General features: G+C 40.6%; 1 protein-coding gene and 1 long non-coding RNA gene across 3 annotated transcripts in view; one reads left to right on the top strand and one right to left on the bottom strand.

Moving 5' to 3' along the window:
* Nucleotides 1–14,107, top strand: part of ABCC8 (ATP binding cassette subfamily C member 8) — a 73,150-nt gene that overhangs the window by 55,732 nt on the left and 3,311 nt on the right. For both annotated transcript variants that reach the window (XM_017726595.1, XM_017726594.1), the window contains 11 exons: nt 245–314; nt 953–1,110; nt 2,274–2,366; nt 6,218–6,320; nt 7,642–7,755; nt 8,379–8,499; nt 8,660–8,790; nt 9,361–9,439; nt 10,338–10,446; nt 11,951–12,054; nt 12,855–12,988. In XM_017726595.1, the coding sequence (XP_017582084.1) occupies nt 245–314; nt 953–1,110; nt 2,274–2,366; nt 6,218–6,320; nt 7,642–7,755; nt 8,379–8,499; nt 8,660–8,790; nt 9,361–9,439; nt 10,338–10,446; nt 11,951–12,054; nt 12,855–12,988 (1,216 nt within the window). The remainder of the gene's footprint in view (nt 1–244; nt 315–952; nt 1,111–2,273; nt 2,367–6,217; nt 6,321–7,641; nt 7,756–8,378; nt 8,500–8,659; nt 8,791–9,360; nt 9,440–10,337; nt 10,447–11,950; nt 12,055–12,854; nt 12,989–14,107) is intronic.
* Nucleotides 10,982–14,107, bottom strand: part of LOC108444781 — an 11,214-nt gene continuing 8,088 nt past the window's right edge. The window contains exon 5 of the long non-coding RNA XR_001859469.1: nt 10,982–11,544. This is a non-coding gene — a long non-coding RNA (uncharacterized LOC108444781). The remainder of the gene's footprint in view (nt 11,545–14,107) is intronic.

Below are 14,107 nucleotides of genomic sequence, written 5' to 3'. Positions count from 1 at the left end.
GGGTTCTAAGTGGTTGTAGGTTCATGCTTGTGGTTGTAAATTCAAGATATTTCCATTTAATTGGAAAGCCACAGGTACTGGGAAAAATGAGAAATTTTACTGTGGCTGTCAATTTATTTGCTTGTTTCTGTGATACATATATATATCTATCTATAGATATACCTAGTTTAGTAAGACAAAATAATAAAATGGATCAGTTCTAATATCAGTATTGTAAACTTTGCCATTCCTTGTCCCTTTTTAGGTTTTTTGAAACAACACCTCTAGGAAGTATACTGAACAGATTTTCAGCTGACTGCAATACCATCGACCAGGTACTGAATAAATACACTTGAGCTCTCAAGTTATCCTATCTTAATCTGAAAAAAGTGAGGTTTCATTTATTACAGAGTTATCTAGATGAAGCTTACAGATGAACCATCATTTTGAATGAGTTCCTTGTCTTAAACACACATTGAAAAAACATTTATTTTGATAAGATGTCCTCTATAGAAAAGGGAAGCAAAATTAGATCCACAGTGATATCCCCAAATTAGAGTATCTACTTTTCTTGTAAGTGGGTAAACACATTCATTTGAGCAAAGGAAATGAGAAAAAGGCAAATGCTATTGCCCAGAATAAAAATGACTGAAATTCAAATTACCATTACTTACCCCAGACTGCACTGCCAGTTCATAGGATTTATGCAGATGCTAAAATCATCTCTTGCATCCCATCTGTAATCCTCTGACATGAGGACTGTGCTCCACAATGCAGATGTGAAGCAGCCCCACAGAAATCCTCTCAGATGTCCCCAAAACCCAGCAGTAAATTCAAGTCCAGGCCTGTATGCTTAGTGCTTAAAATACACGAGGAATCAAATATTTGAGGAAGCAGGAGAAAGGAAAATGAAGTATTGTTTTAAACGTAGCATGTAATGGAAGATCCTGTGTGCTTTTTCTTCTCTGTACAGCACATTCCAGCTACCCTGGAGTGCTTGAGCCGTTCCACCTTGCTGTGTGTGTCTGCCCTTGCTGTGATCTCGTACGTCACACCCATGTTCCTCATTGCCCTGGTTCCCCTGGCAATCATGTGCTACTTCATCCAGAAGTATTTCCGAGTTGCATCCCGGTAAGAGCACGGACCGCTGTCATTCTGGCAATGGAAATCTCTCCTGCAGTGCAGAATTGCAGTGCAGGGGAGCTTCGTGTTTAAATTTGGTCCTGTCAAGGACCAAATCACATTTGGCACTGTCTGAAAGTGGGACAAATCCACTGCAGTGGAAATGTGTCATTTTACAAGTGCCTTTGTCAGCAGCTCTTCAAGCAGAACTTCTCGGAGGCATGAGCAGGGTCTTTGTGCATGATCAAAGGTTTTTGCAGTTCACAGGACACAAACCAGCTGGATTCTGTCCTCCCCAAGGGTATGTCCAAGAAAATGTGGTGACAGGACAGGGAAACTGAAGTCTGCCTGGCCAGGGGGAAGTGGAAATAGGTAAAGTCAAGGAGAGGCTGCAGAATGCAATATAACTATGGTGGCACTGCCAACCATTAAGGATCCGGTGTGCACAAGCCTCCTCTCCTGTTTTGGGTACCTTCTTGTTTTTAAAAAGATGAAAAATTTTAATTGTATCTGAGACCTTACTCCTTCTAAGGTGATAGATCTTCCCCCTTGTGAAGTGTTTGCAGCAGTGCAAAAATACGTATATTCTCCTCATGTATGCACAGATTGAAAGGGAGTCAGCAACCAATTTACTTCCTGCTGGAAGAAACTGAGACTAAATAGATTTCACCCTACATGTGCTTCTACTGATATGATGATTAAATATGACATTGAGAAGTGCAAGCTAATGACGAGTGCAGACTCTCATTTACTGAGTGTGTGAGTTACACTGTTGGCTCAGTGAGAAGCTGTGCTGTTATCTGGGGGTGCACTTTGCCTTCTGCTTAACTCAAGCTCCTATTTGCAGTGTTCCATTAAATTGATATTCAGTACAGAGAGAGAATGGTGTCTAAATCAATACAAAATTGAGCACAAGAAATAAGAATATGGGAGAAAGGAGTGAAGGCAGTGAAGAGAAAAGACCCATTCAGAACTCCAGCTAGTTAAATGTTAAAAGAAGAGTCCTCCTGGGGAATTCATTTCCCTGCAGCACTGCTTTGCAATCTGTCTGAACGTTATGTGTATGACTATTGTGATGCTATTCCTTTTCACTGATTCCTGGGCATGATTCAAGAGAATAACTGCACAACAAAACTGGCTTTTTACTAAATTCTTTTCATAACCCTCTCCAGGGACCTGCAGCAGCTGGATGACAGCACTCAGCTACCATTACTCTCCCATTTTTCAGAGACTGTTGAAGGTCTTACCACCATCCGAGCCTTCAGGTATTGTTTTTTTTAAGAAACATAGATATTCAAAAGTGAGGTAATGTTAATGTCTTACACTGTTCTGCCTGGAAAATCCAGAGTCCCCAAAACACAGGTAAGGGGGAACTCCAAACATTGAAGAATTCTAAGCATTTTGTATGTAGAGGGGTTGCTGTAAAAAAACAAGCTCATGTGGGTCATCTGCCCTGTGGTTGCTGTCCAGACACTTGCATACAGCCTGAAAAAAGAACTTGAGGGCAAATGTGATTTAAGAAGCTAAATTAGCCCACAATTACCACAGCGTGTGGTGTGGCAGATGATGGGCTTGGACAGTTTCCATGACAGGACTAATATGCACCGACTTGGTACAGACTACTCTGTGTTGATGTCCTGGTCAGTTAAGCTGTGCATGCTGGTGACTTCAGAGGCTACAGTAGCACCCTACACTATTTTTCAGGTTGCTAGCTGAAAATGTGGCTGGTTACACTGATTTTGGAAATACGCAAGCTGGAGACAAAGTGCTTCCTTGCCTGGTTTTTTTTCCCATCCACATAAGCTCCCAGGAGAGCAGCCCAGGAATATCTGATAATGTGCCTGGGTTGTGTATCTGTGTTAGAAAACTGGCAGTCATGCTGATACCTCAGAGGTACCAATAAAACCACTGCTGAGCTTACCAGCTGCTCTCCCTGCACTAGGGCTATTCTTGTCTTTTCCCAATTGACTCAAACACAGTCAACTTTTCCACTAGATTCTCATCTAGATGATGTCTATGCATTTTGTCAGTTCGTTATTACTGTTACCCTTCTGTCCTTGAAAACAGTAGTGCTTATTTGTTCCTATAATTGTAATTTTATAGTAGAAGTAATGCAAGTTAACTTAAAGTTAACTTAAAGTTAACTTAAACTATTTTATATAGGTTATAAATAGCTCAATGAAAGAAGAACCAATTTAAGAGTTTGTTTCTTTTGGATTGAAGGTAGCTTACCCAAGAGTGGTAGAACAGCTTAGTGTTTTCCATTATTAATTGCTGTTATTGAATTCATTAAGTGCCAACAGTGTTCTATAGTTTATAGTTATGTCTATGTTCAATTTGCAGGAAAATCAATTTATCTTTTAATTTCTGCTTTTCTCATTCCTATATTCTTTTACTTGATAAAGAGGATCTTTGAAGCATTATGGCTGTATATTTTCTGGTGTTGATACAGAAAGCAATATTCAGTGCCATCTAGCTAATATTTTCAGTCTGTCAGAGCATTCCCTCTTGATTCTTCCTGTCACTTTGGAATGAATTCCTCTGTCAAAGAATTGTGCTTTTCTTAAATCCTGCAGTAAGTGATGTGTCTCTGACCCAGCCAGCCAAGTGTGTTCAGTGAGTTCTGTGTTCCATCTGTCTGCCAGCCTCCTGCCTCAGCTGCTAACCCAGTTATTTTTAGGACTGTAGCTTTTCAGCTGCCTAACATATTAGCAGGAGTGGAGTTTAGACTTGCTAGCGTGAGCATCCCTAAAAATAACACTAATTCAGGAATCCATTCTGTTAGGAGGTGCCAGTTGTTCCTGAAGCGTCCTTACCCTTGGTTAATCTCCGTCCTGAATTTATTCAGCATGTGTATGGAAAAATGTACAAAAAAATCTGGGGGAGATCAGCAAGACTGCTACTGCTGCACCTACAAAAACACCTTCAGCAGATGCCCTGGCCTGATTTATAGTTTATTTTTATACTTCAGATAGCATTAGTGTTAAAAAATCAACAAAATGTAAATGTGAAGGCTTCTGCAAAGACTGCTCTGTATTCTGAGAGGCCTGGTAACCTGGGGATACTTTCTGAAGAGAAATTCTGATATTTTGCATCAGTTCAGCAACTTGGTAACTTTGCATCCCTGTTCCACGTGCATATGCATGACTGACTCATGATGCATACCTCACATTCTCTGAGGCATATCTGCACAACTACTCATGGTATAGAGATAAGAAAGTTAAATGTGACTGAATTGGTTCCAGAAGCAGCACAGTCACATCTGCATGGTGGGGCACTGAGGGCAATGAGCCCTGAGGAAAGGAAGGGCTCCCTAGCTCTGACATGGTGATACTAATGCCTGTTTCCAGAAACAACCATTCTGCTGTGCAAACACACCAACATGCTCACAGCCAGCCCAGATCCTAGGCTGCATCCAAAGCAGTGTGACCAGCAGGGCAAGGGATGAGATTCTGCCCCTCTGCTCTTGTGAGACCCCACCTGCAGCACTGCAGCTCTGGGGTCCCCAGCACAGGAAGGGCATGGACCTGCTGGAGTGAGTCCAGAGGAGGCCACCAAGATGATCAGAGGGATGGAGCAGCTCTTCTACAAGGAAAGGCTGAGAGAGTTAGGTTTGTTCAGCACCCCATCCCTGGAAATGTGCAAGGCCAGGCTGGATGGAACTCTGAACAACCTGCTCTGGTGACAGGTGTCCCTGCCCATGGCAGGGGGTTAGAATGAGATGATCTAAAGATCCAAAGGTCCCTTCCAATCCAAGCCATTCTATGATTCCCCATTGCACACAGCAGACATGTCTCTTATGTTTTAGCATATGGCTAAGTTGTGGACAGCTGAATTATTTCTTTTCCTCAAAATCATAAACTTTTTATGTAAAGTCATTATTTTACTGTACTCAGAAGAAGGATTAAAGTACCCTGCAGTGAACAAATTTGAAAGCTTCTATGAGCCATGTACTAGGCATTCTCTTATATCAGTATAAGGAGAGCTGAGTTTATAAATAATCTGTGCTTGTCGCAACCGTAATAGCTAAAGGATAAGGTAAAATTTCAGAAGAGGAGATCAAGTGTGTTAAATTTGATCATGTATCATGTAATAGAAGGGGGGAAAAGGCAGTGGGTGCTTAAACTAAATCTTCAGGCCTTTGAGCTTATATTACTACCCTGGAAAAGACTTTTGTGCCAGGCTTGTGCATTATTAGCTGTAATTGTTGATATACTTGATTATTAACATCACTTTAATTTACAACAACGCAATTAAATATGCCCAGCTACAAGGGGTGACTGGCTGACTTGCACACTTGCCGAGAGCCAGCAGGGAATCATCTCCCATACCTGCTGAATTCACAGCAGATTTCATTGGTGCAGCTATTCAGATGAGTGGGTGCAAATTCACTAGAACAAATTGTAAACAGGCTTATTTGTGATTAATGCTGTTTTGTGTAACTCCTTGAGGGAGGGGAAACACAGCTCTTTCCAATCTAATACTTTTTGTTGCGCCATGTACTTGACTTCCATTCTCCAAAGTGCTCCATTTGTGTAGTGATAAGGACAAATATATTTGTTTAATATGGGTTCTACTATAATGGGAAGCTCTTTGAGTTAATACTTTTTAAATTGTTACAATTTCTAGGCACTATGGTAATACAAATTTTAAAACCTGAGTTTATATGGTTGAGAAAAAATGAATTTTGTGGCATTAATACTTCTTTTCACAAGTACATGCATGTCTTATAGCTCTTACACATATTTTAAATTCTTTTCATTTCAGATTTGTCGCTCTCAATTACCATGTCACAAAATACATTTATAAAATGCCCAGTGGGATCTGGAAGTCGCACAGAATTTCAATACAATAATCGATGCAATAAAATCCATAAATTACTTCTCAAAATAGTGCATGAATACACTTTGCCTGTGTCTAATACAAGACTACAAGCGATGTCACTCTGAACTATTGATAGGCTGATTTATACCCTGTGCCAAGCTGTCCATAAGCACATACCCCAGAAATTAAATTTTACTTTTTATTTTTCCAAGACCCCAAGGCCTGACTCCTTTTTTTTTCTCCTCCCCTCTTGCTTTCCTGCTTTCTTCCTTTCCTTGTTTCCTTTTTTTAGGTATGAAGCCAAATTTCGACAAAAACTTCTTGAATACACAGATTCCAACAACATTGCCTCCCTTTTCCTCACAGCTGCCAATCGCTGGCTGGAAGTTCGCATGGCAAGTACATTATTATTGTTGTGTATACACAAGGAATTTTTGACTCTCTTCCAAGTAATCTGATGAGGCATCCAACAGTTTTCCAGCCTCATCTCAAAGCTATACCTTTGCCCTCTATGTCTCTCTGACTATAATGAGCATATGCCCAACCCATCCTGGACACTGGATGGGGTATGAATTTTCCCTGTAGCCTGCAGCTGTTTTTCCAAGACAGGAATAGTTTTCATGGGTCACATTGGCTCCTCTGTGTGTGAAGAGTGATCAGAGTTGAGCTGTGCCACCAGCCAGGACGTCATTGTGGGACCATGTCAGTCAGTGTCAGCAGCCTCTGCCTGGTGCCACCCTAGGAACATTTCAATGTCTTGGAAGCTCTCCTAATTAGCAGAAGGATGCAGATAAGTTTGAGTCTGTTTTGGGATCATCTGAAGAACACCAGAGATATTCAGTGGCCTGTTTTCCACTCAGTGTAGCGGCCTGGCATGAGAAATGATTTATTAAAAATAATTCCCTAAGAAACAAGTCAAGGAATTTTATGTTGTGGAATGTTGTATCAGATTTTTAAGTGCAGGTGTAGTAATGGTATTCTGGTAACATGGGCTTCTTTTAGATGTGCTAAATGTATGTTAATTCATTTTTCATGACACACTCTATAGCTCCATTTTGGACTCCTTTTTAACTGGTACCGCTTGCTACTGTAGTTCAGATATTGGGTATGAGTTAAATAAAATATTATTACCCTTTCATATGTTTGTGCCTAGACCACCTGAAGTCCCTAATTCTGATCAATGCCTGTATCACTAAACAGTTCAAACACAGACAAATCAGAGTTTCCCTCCTACAGGGTTTGTTTTCTACTCTGTTACACAATTTTACTCAAAGAGTTGTCTGTGGGAAGTCAAATCAGCAATGATTTAAATTAAAGCAGAAAGAGCCCCTTAAGGTAATAGGTACATGCTGTGCAAGAAAGGCTTGTTTGAGCAATTATGGATGGTAGGAACCCAGCAGCAACAGCAAAGCCTCCCAGCAATTCATCATCAGCCCCAGAGATGGAACACATGAGCATTTCCCTCCTATCCCAGGTAACAGCTGCATGATTTCAGCCACCTCCATTACATACTTAAGATACCTGTTGACTTCCCCAGCACAGCCCTGCTAAAAGCAATAACAGTGGGTTCCTAGGCAGGGTCTTGATGGAGTTCCGTGGGGTTTTCTGCCTGTATTTCAAACTGTGCAATGGGTTTGTTATTTGGTATGCAAAGTTATAAGAACGTTTTAATCCTTTGTAGACTTATAATGATGGAGCTTATTCATATTCCTTCAGGAGTACATTGGAGCTTGTGTGGTACTCATAGCAGCTGTCACTTCTATTACCAGTTGCCTGTATAATAAAATCACTTCAGGACTTGTAGGCTTGGGACTAACCTATGCTCTTATGGTAAGAATCTCAGGATCCTTTCTGTCTCTCCCAAACATTTTTTTGTAGTTCTTCAGGGCACAAAGATGAACAGGAAGATTGAAGGTGTCTGTACATCTATAGTGGGTACTGTAACATCACTGAAACCATGTGTTTACTTCAGTTCACATGTGATGGTTGACATATTTGAGTGTATGCTTTCTTCAGCTTTGAGATCAAATCTCATTGAGGTATTCAAATATGTCAACAAAACACGGACAAGTTGCATCATAATTTTTTATACTGTCTTGCATTGTGAAGAATACATTTTCAGTGCATCAGTTGTAATTATGCCCTGGAACATCATTTTAGATTGTCTAAACTTAAGTTACCAAAATAATGTCTTTTCACCTGTTTTTATTGTTCCCCCACCCTCTTTTCTGTTGGTGTAGATCAGATCTCCATAGTAGCAAAGTATCTGTGCACTGCAGTTAGGAAATTTAACCCTTAGTCATTGTTGCCTCCCTGTTGGTGTTGTGCCATCCAGTTTGTTCACAACTTCCACTTACTGAGGCATTTCTTTGTAGGAATATAAACTGCATGCTGGTCAAATGATGCAAACTACTAAAAATCTGGGATTCTGTTGTGTATTTGCTTTACATCAGGTGTCTAACTATCTGAATTGGATGGTTCGTAACCTGGCTGACATGGAGATCCAGCTGGGGGCAGTGAAAAGAATCAATGGCCTTCTCAAAACAGAAGCTGAAAATTACGAAGGGCTCCTTTGTAAGTGTAGTTTTGTGCGGCATGCAGAAAGAGCTTGCTGAAATTTTAATGATTTTGCAGTGTATTGCCATGAAAAATATAGTAAATCACCTAATGAACCAATTAATTTATTACGAGAGGGTTGATGTTGGGTTTTTTTCTCCCTGTGCTCCTCGTACAGCTTCCTCACAGATTCCCCAGAACTGGCCAGATAGAGGGGAGATCCAAATCCAGAACCTCAGTGTCCGATATGACAGCAACTTAAAGCCAGTGCTAAAACATGTCAATGCCCACATCTCACCAGGACAAAAGGTAAAGAACTGCAGTGATTCTCAGAAGCTCTTTAGACTACCACATCACATAAATCAGAGTTAAAACATACCACAGGATGTTTTGATGACTGAATTACAGATAATTTTTTTTTCTCTCAAAAAGAATGTAGTGCATTGGAAAGGAGTCTGGGGGATTCTTAGCTTGGTGTATTGAGACAGACATCCCCCTCCCCTCAGTATCCCAGTGCCCTCCTGTCAGCACACAGTGCCAAAAGAGGTGACAGTGAGCCCTTACTGTGCTAGACCTACTTTTCATCCTTCTCACATAGCTCTCTTGCCTTTATTCCCATCATTACCACTCTCCTATTTTTCCTGTTATAGAACTGGCCTTGATTATCCTTAAATGCTCAGACCCCTAAAAGACAAAAAAAAAAAAGCCAACACAGTGATTCTGCTATGGTTCAGTTTGACTGATCTGTCAGGAGAAGAGGATCATGTGAATCAGAACAGCTCCTCCAGCCTCTCATCTGAAGTGTCAAGTACAGATGTTATCCGTTTCCGATGTTTCCTGTTTCCGTTGCCTGATGTTCGTCTGCTTTCTGTGTCACAGATTGGGATCTGCGGCCGAACAGGCAGTGGAAAATCCTCCTTTTCTCTTGCATTTTTCAGAATGGTTGACACCTTCGAGGGTAAGATAACACTTTTGTGTGTCAGTCAAGCTTAGCTCCTGAAGGCAGGAGCTACTCCTTTGGTAGTCTTTTCCTTAACAGCAGCAGCTCTGAAGTGTGATTCTCAAATCTGCAGGACACACTCTCTGGCCCTGTTTAAATCTGATATCATCTGTCACCTAACAGCTGTGCCATTCATAAGTCAGATCAATAAAAATTCTGCTTGATGGAAGCAAAAGTCCAAGAGTGACAGATTTTTTTAACAGCCTTTTGTGCTGTTAAATCACAACAGTAGGAGCAAAGCATAAAAGGGCAAGGTATTCAAGTGTAATGAAGGATCTGTGCTCAAGGCACAGATGGGATCCACTAGGCCCAGAAAACTCAGCAGTTGGGGGTTGCAGCTTGGCCTGCTGCCCTGGAATTTCCTGCCATATTTCCTGCTCTGTGTGCCGTGTTCATGTGCCCCACAGAGTGTATCCCAAAAAGATGTCAGCCTGTTTCCCAGACACATCACCCACAGAGCCCCCATGCAGAGACAGACAGTTGTACTCGGAGATAAAATTTTGTAGTGCTCAACAGTAATTCGGCTTTCTGAAATGCTTGTTGCCCCTGGTAATTAATCCCTGATTGAAGTAATGTCTGACCTTGTTGTTTGATAGATGTATATTGGTCAAGCAGTTAAGTAGTGTATCTAATCATTCATAAGATACTTCAGGTACACTCTGTATGCTTTCCAGCTGGGCTTAGTCTCAAAAAAGCTGTGCTTGCTTTTTAGTCAAAGCATGTTTCTTCAGTGAAGAAGGGAGTATGTAATACAAGGCCTGTTCCTGCTGTACTGCCTTTCAGCCTGGAAGTGAGCCACATCTTTGCCAGCAGCTGTGTGGCACAATAAACACCCTGTCTGCTTTCTTTTGAATAGGGAGGATTATCATTGATGGTATAGATATCGCTAAGCTCCCCTTACAGACACTGAGATCCAGGCTGTCAATCATTCTCCAAGATCCTATTTTATTCAGTGGAACAATCCGGTAAGTATTAAGCACCAGCAATAAATAAAAAACGTGTAATTGCTTATATGTCATGTAATGTGACTATATATTGTACTATATAATGATTTTTATACCAAGCTGTTCAATTCTGGTCTCCTCAGTTAGAACAGGGAGGATCACTGCCTTCTGTCTGTGCTTTTAACCCCTGCCAGACTACCCTTTCCCAGTGCCTGAGCCTGGACAGAGCACTGCTGGCAGAAGACCAACATGCTTGGGAAGTTGGGAAAGCCAATATTTATTCCTCCAGGATCCAGTAACCAGTTTAGCTCACTGATCAAATACCCATAACCACCCAGCATTTCTTGAAACCCTCTTTCTCCTACATCTGTTTTCATCTGTCTGCCTTAAAATATGAGAGGTCAAAAATGCAGATTAAAAAATTGCTGTAGACAAAGAAAAAGCAAAATAACAACATGAGAAGTACAGGGAGACTGGGCTATTTTATCCTGGAGCCTCTATCTATGTTTCTTCCGTAGTCTTTGAGCCATTTCATCTGTGGCACCAAATACCTTAGTTCTTTTTTTTTTTTTTTTTTTTTTTTTTTTCCTACTTCTAAAAGATGATGCAGTAGAAACAATGGCAAAAAGTTCCAGTTTCCAACAACTGTCCTTCCCTGTGCCATTTTCCTTAGGAAGGAACAGTACAATCCTCAGTGCACACCTGCAGTTTTAGTTTCTATGTAAGTCATTAGAGTTCACTGAAAAAGATACAGGCTTCTATGGTTTGCTGGATGTGCCTGAACAGAGCATGATTCATTCACACCAGAAGATGATATGACTGTATTCCTTTGTTTTAGACATCAACTTATTAAAAAAATATATTTAGGCCAACATCGATCCTTCACAACTCGTACAACAGGAGTAAAACACAAAAATTGTGTTATGCACCATTGAATCTTTTATTGTCATTCCATATGTCAGTGTAGTATGATGTGAGATTCACATTTGTTGCTGTCACTTCTGGGCCACAGCAAGCTAAAATAATGTTCATCTGTTCATGAATCCAAGATTTTTTCAGTTGCAGTGAAGACTTAAATTTCATAATGCAGTATGAGGCTTGATTATTCTGTTAATGTTCCTATAGCAGTGAAGAACAAAGAGATATTGTATTTAGAAAGAGAGAGGGTAGAATTTTGGCCTTTGTTAAAACTGAATGTTAATTTAAAATGAGTATAGTCACAGCTTTTTTGAGTAAAACGAGCATTTCTTTAGTTTATACAGAACATAATAAATTCTAAAACCATAAAGATATCCACAAAACAGGAAGCTTTTCCCTTTCTGCTCAACTGAGAGTCAAAGTTTCATCTTAATCACATTGACATAAATGTTGACTAAGACTGGAAAATTCAGTGGATTTATACCAATGAGAGATCAGAATCAGGCCTAGATCTTCAGCACAGGATTCTCAGTATCTGCACACTAAAAGAAGAAATCCATTGCAGCAGTTTCTGCTGACTGATGTTCTTGAATTACCCACGATGCAGGTTTAACTTGGACCCTGAGAAGAAGTGCACTGACAGCATGCTCTGGGAAGCACTGGAAATAGCACAGCTCAAGCATGTGGTGAAGGCACTACCTGGGGGCCTAGGTAATGAGACTTCCTTTTGAGACTATTGTTTCCAGCATTCACAATATTCCTGTTTCACACTTATTTATTAAAAGGGTAGTTGATGAAGAAAGAGCTTTTAATGTTTACGGAAGGTGACAAAAAAGTGCCTGCAGGCAAATGTGCTATATCTGTATAACTCCTTTACCAACTGTACCTGTGAGGCAGAATCCTCTTTCTTTTCAAATCAGTGGTAAAATTATTTTATTTCAGTATGTCTTTTTTATGAAGCACTGAGGTTTATGGGTCTTGGGAATTCAAATAAGGTGTCAACAAATCAGGTGTTATCTAGAACACGATCTTCTGTATTTTCCAATAGTCAAGTCCAGGGAGGAAGATTTCTAAAGCTTCAAGGTGTGAATTATTTGGCCATGCAGGAAAAAAAAAACAAAAAAAACCCCACCAAACACCTTAACAAGATACAAGCACAAAACCACCAATAAACCCCCTTAAAATGGGAAATTACACAGCCTTAGGGTAAAGAAGTGATGGATGCTGCTTTGACTGGGAGTGCAGTGTCCTACACTGTGCATGTTTCAGAGAAACTCGAACATCCTTAGCTACTTTGATGTCAAACAGATACAGAGAATATAGTGAGACAAAAGTACTCGTCGTTTTGAACTTTGGAAGTAAGCAGGGAAAAATGTGTCACCAGCAGCTGTAGGCCTAGGAAATATTACTTTATGCTGAAAGTGAGACATTGTTTTCCAAGCATATCTTCTGATCTGACCTTCTCATACACATATCCCCCATAAACAGTGCTTTTGCTGTATCACTTCCAGATGCAATAGTCACAGAAGGGGGTGAAAACTTCAGCCAGGGTCAAAGGCAGCTGTTCTGTCTGGCCAGGGCTTTTGTGAGGAAGACGAGCATCTTCATCATGGATGAAGCCACAGCATCTATTGACATGGCAACAGTGAGTTTGGAGTGTTTCTGATTTCCTTTTCCTTGAGGGGGAGACAACTGGTATGTGAAGAAAAAGGTGGAAAGCAATTCTGTCTATTCTTTAATATGCTTACACCATATTTAGTGCAGACATATTTACAAGCCCAGGTAGTTGTGAGTCATTGCTAACAGATGTAAAGAGCTTTTAAACCATTTTTCTAGGGATTTAATAGTTATTCCAGAACTGATTGCATTATGAAAATAAAGCGTGTTATTTTAATTGGCAGTTGGAGTTTCTAAAGTAAACAAAGCTTGGGATGGTCAGTGAAGGGTGAATTGGTAAGTGACAAGTTTCCCCAGCATGGCTGACAGGACAAGTGAAGAAGTTAGAAGGCTTGAAAGTAGAATCAAGGAAATAAACACAGGCACAGAAAGGACATAGTGGATTATTGCATTAATTGCCTGGGATTTCTAGGCAGATGTTAAAGCATCCAGTAATAGTGCAGTGACTGGGTTTTAGCCAAGTAGAATAGTATATTTTTTTCATCTGTTATGTTTTTACAGGAAATATTTCAGTCTTCTTTCCACTGTAAGTAAAGAACATAATTGGAAGGGTTTGTTAGAACAGCTACAATTTTTAGTTCAGTAAAATGTTCATGTGTTGAGCTTCAGTAAGGGAACTGTAGTGCATGCAGCCCAATTAAAATACATTTTGAATTTTGATGCATTGAGAGTAGAGTTCCTCATTTGAAATACTTCTCTAAAGAGCAGATAATAGCAAATGAAGGTCTCTGTGCTCGTGACACTTCCAGGCAGTTTGGAATGCAAGAACACATCTCCTAAATAGCAAAGGATGAGTACTTATTGAGTGAGAGCTATGTGTGTTAAGGCCATCTTAAATATCCTCTCCACTGTTAAATATGCCAGGTACAGCACAGTCCCTTGCTTGTCCCTGCCATCCCTTTGTGTTAGATGTCCCCCCTGTGCTGGAACATTCCTGGGCTTGCAGTGGGGTGAAGGACGTGCCACAGAGGTGCCGGCATAGGCAGCCTGGCAGCACCCAGAATTCACCTTGGATTTCCTCACTGTAAAACGGAGGCCAGGATAGCAGGAGTCTGGGGCCAGAGCACAGCTCTGGTGTCTGCTGAAC

Source organism: Corvus brachyrhynchos, unplaced genomic scaffold (assembly GCF_000691975.1).
Source record: "Corvus brachyrhynchos isolate BGI_N302 unplaced genomic scaffold, ASM69197v1 scaffold62, whole genome shotgun sequence".
Lineage (NCBI taxonomy): Eukaryota > Metazoa > Chordata > Aves > Passeriformes > Corvidae > Corvus > Corvus brachyrhynchos.
The sequence above is the reverse complement of the archived record's forward strand: the minus strand, read 5'-3'. Positions and strand labels throughout refer to the sequence as shown.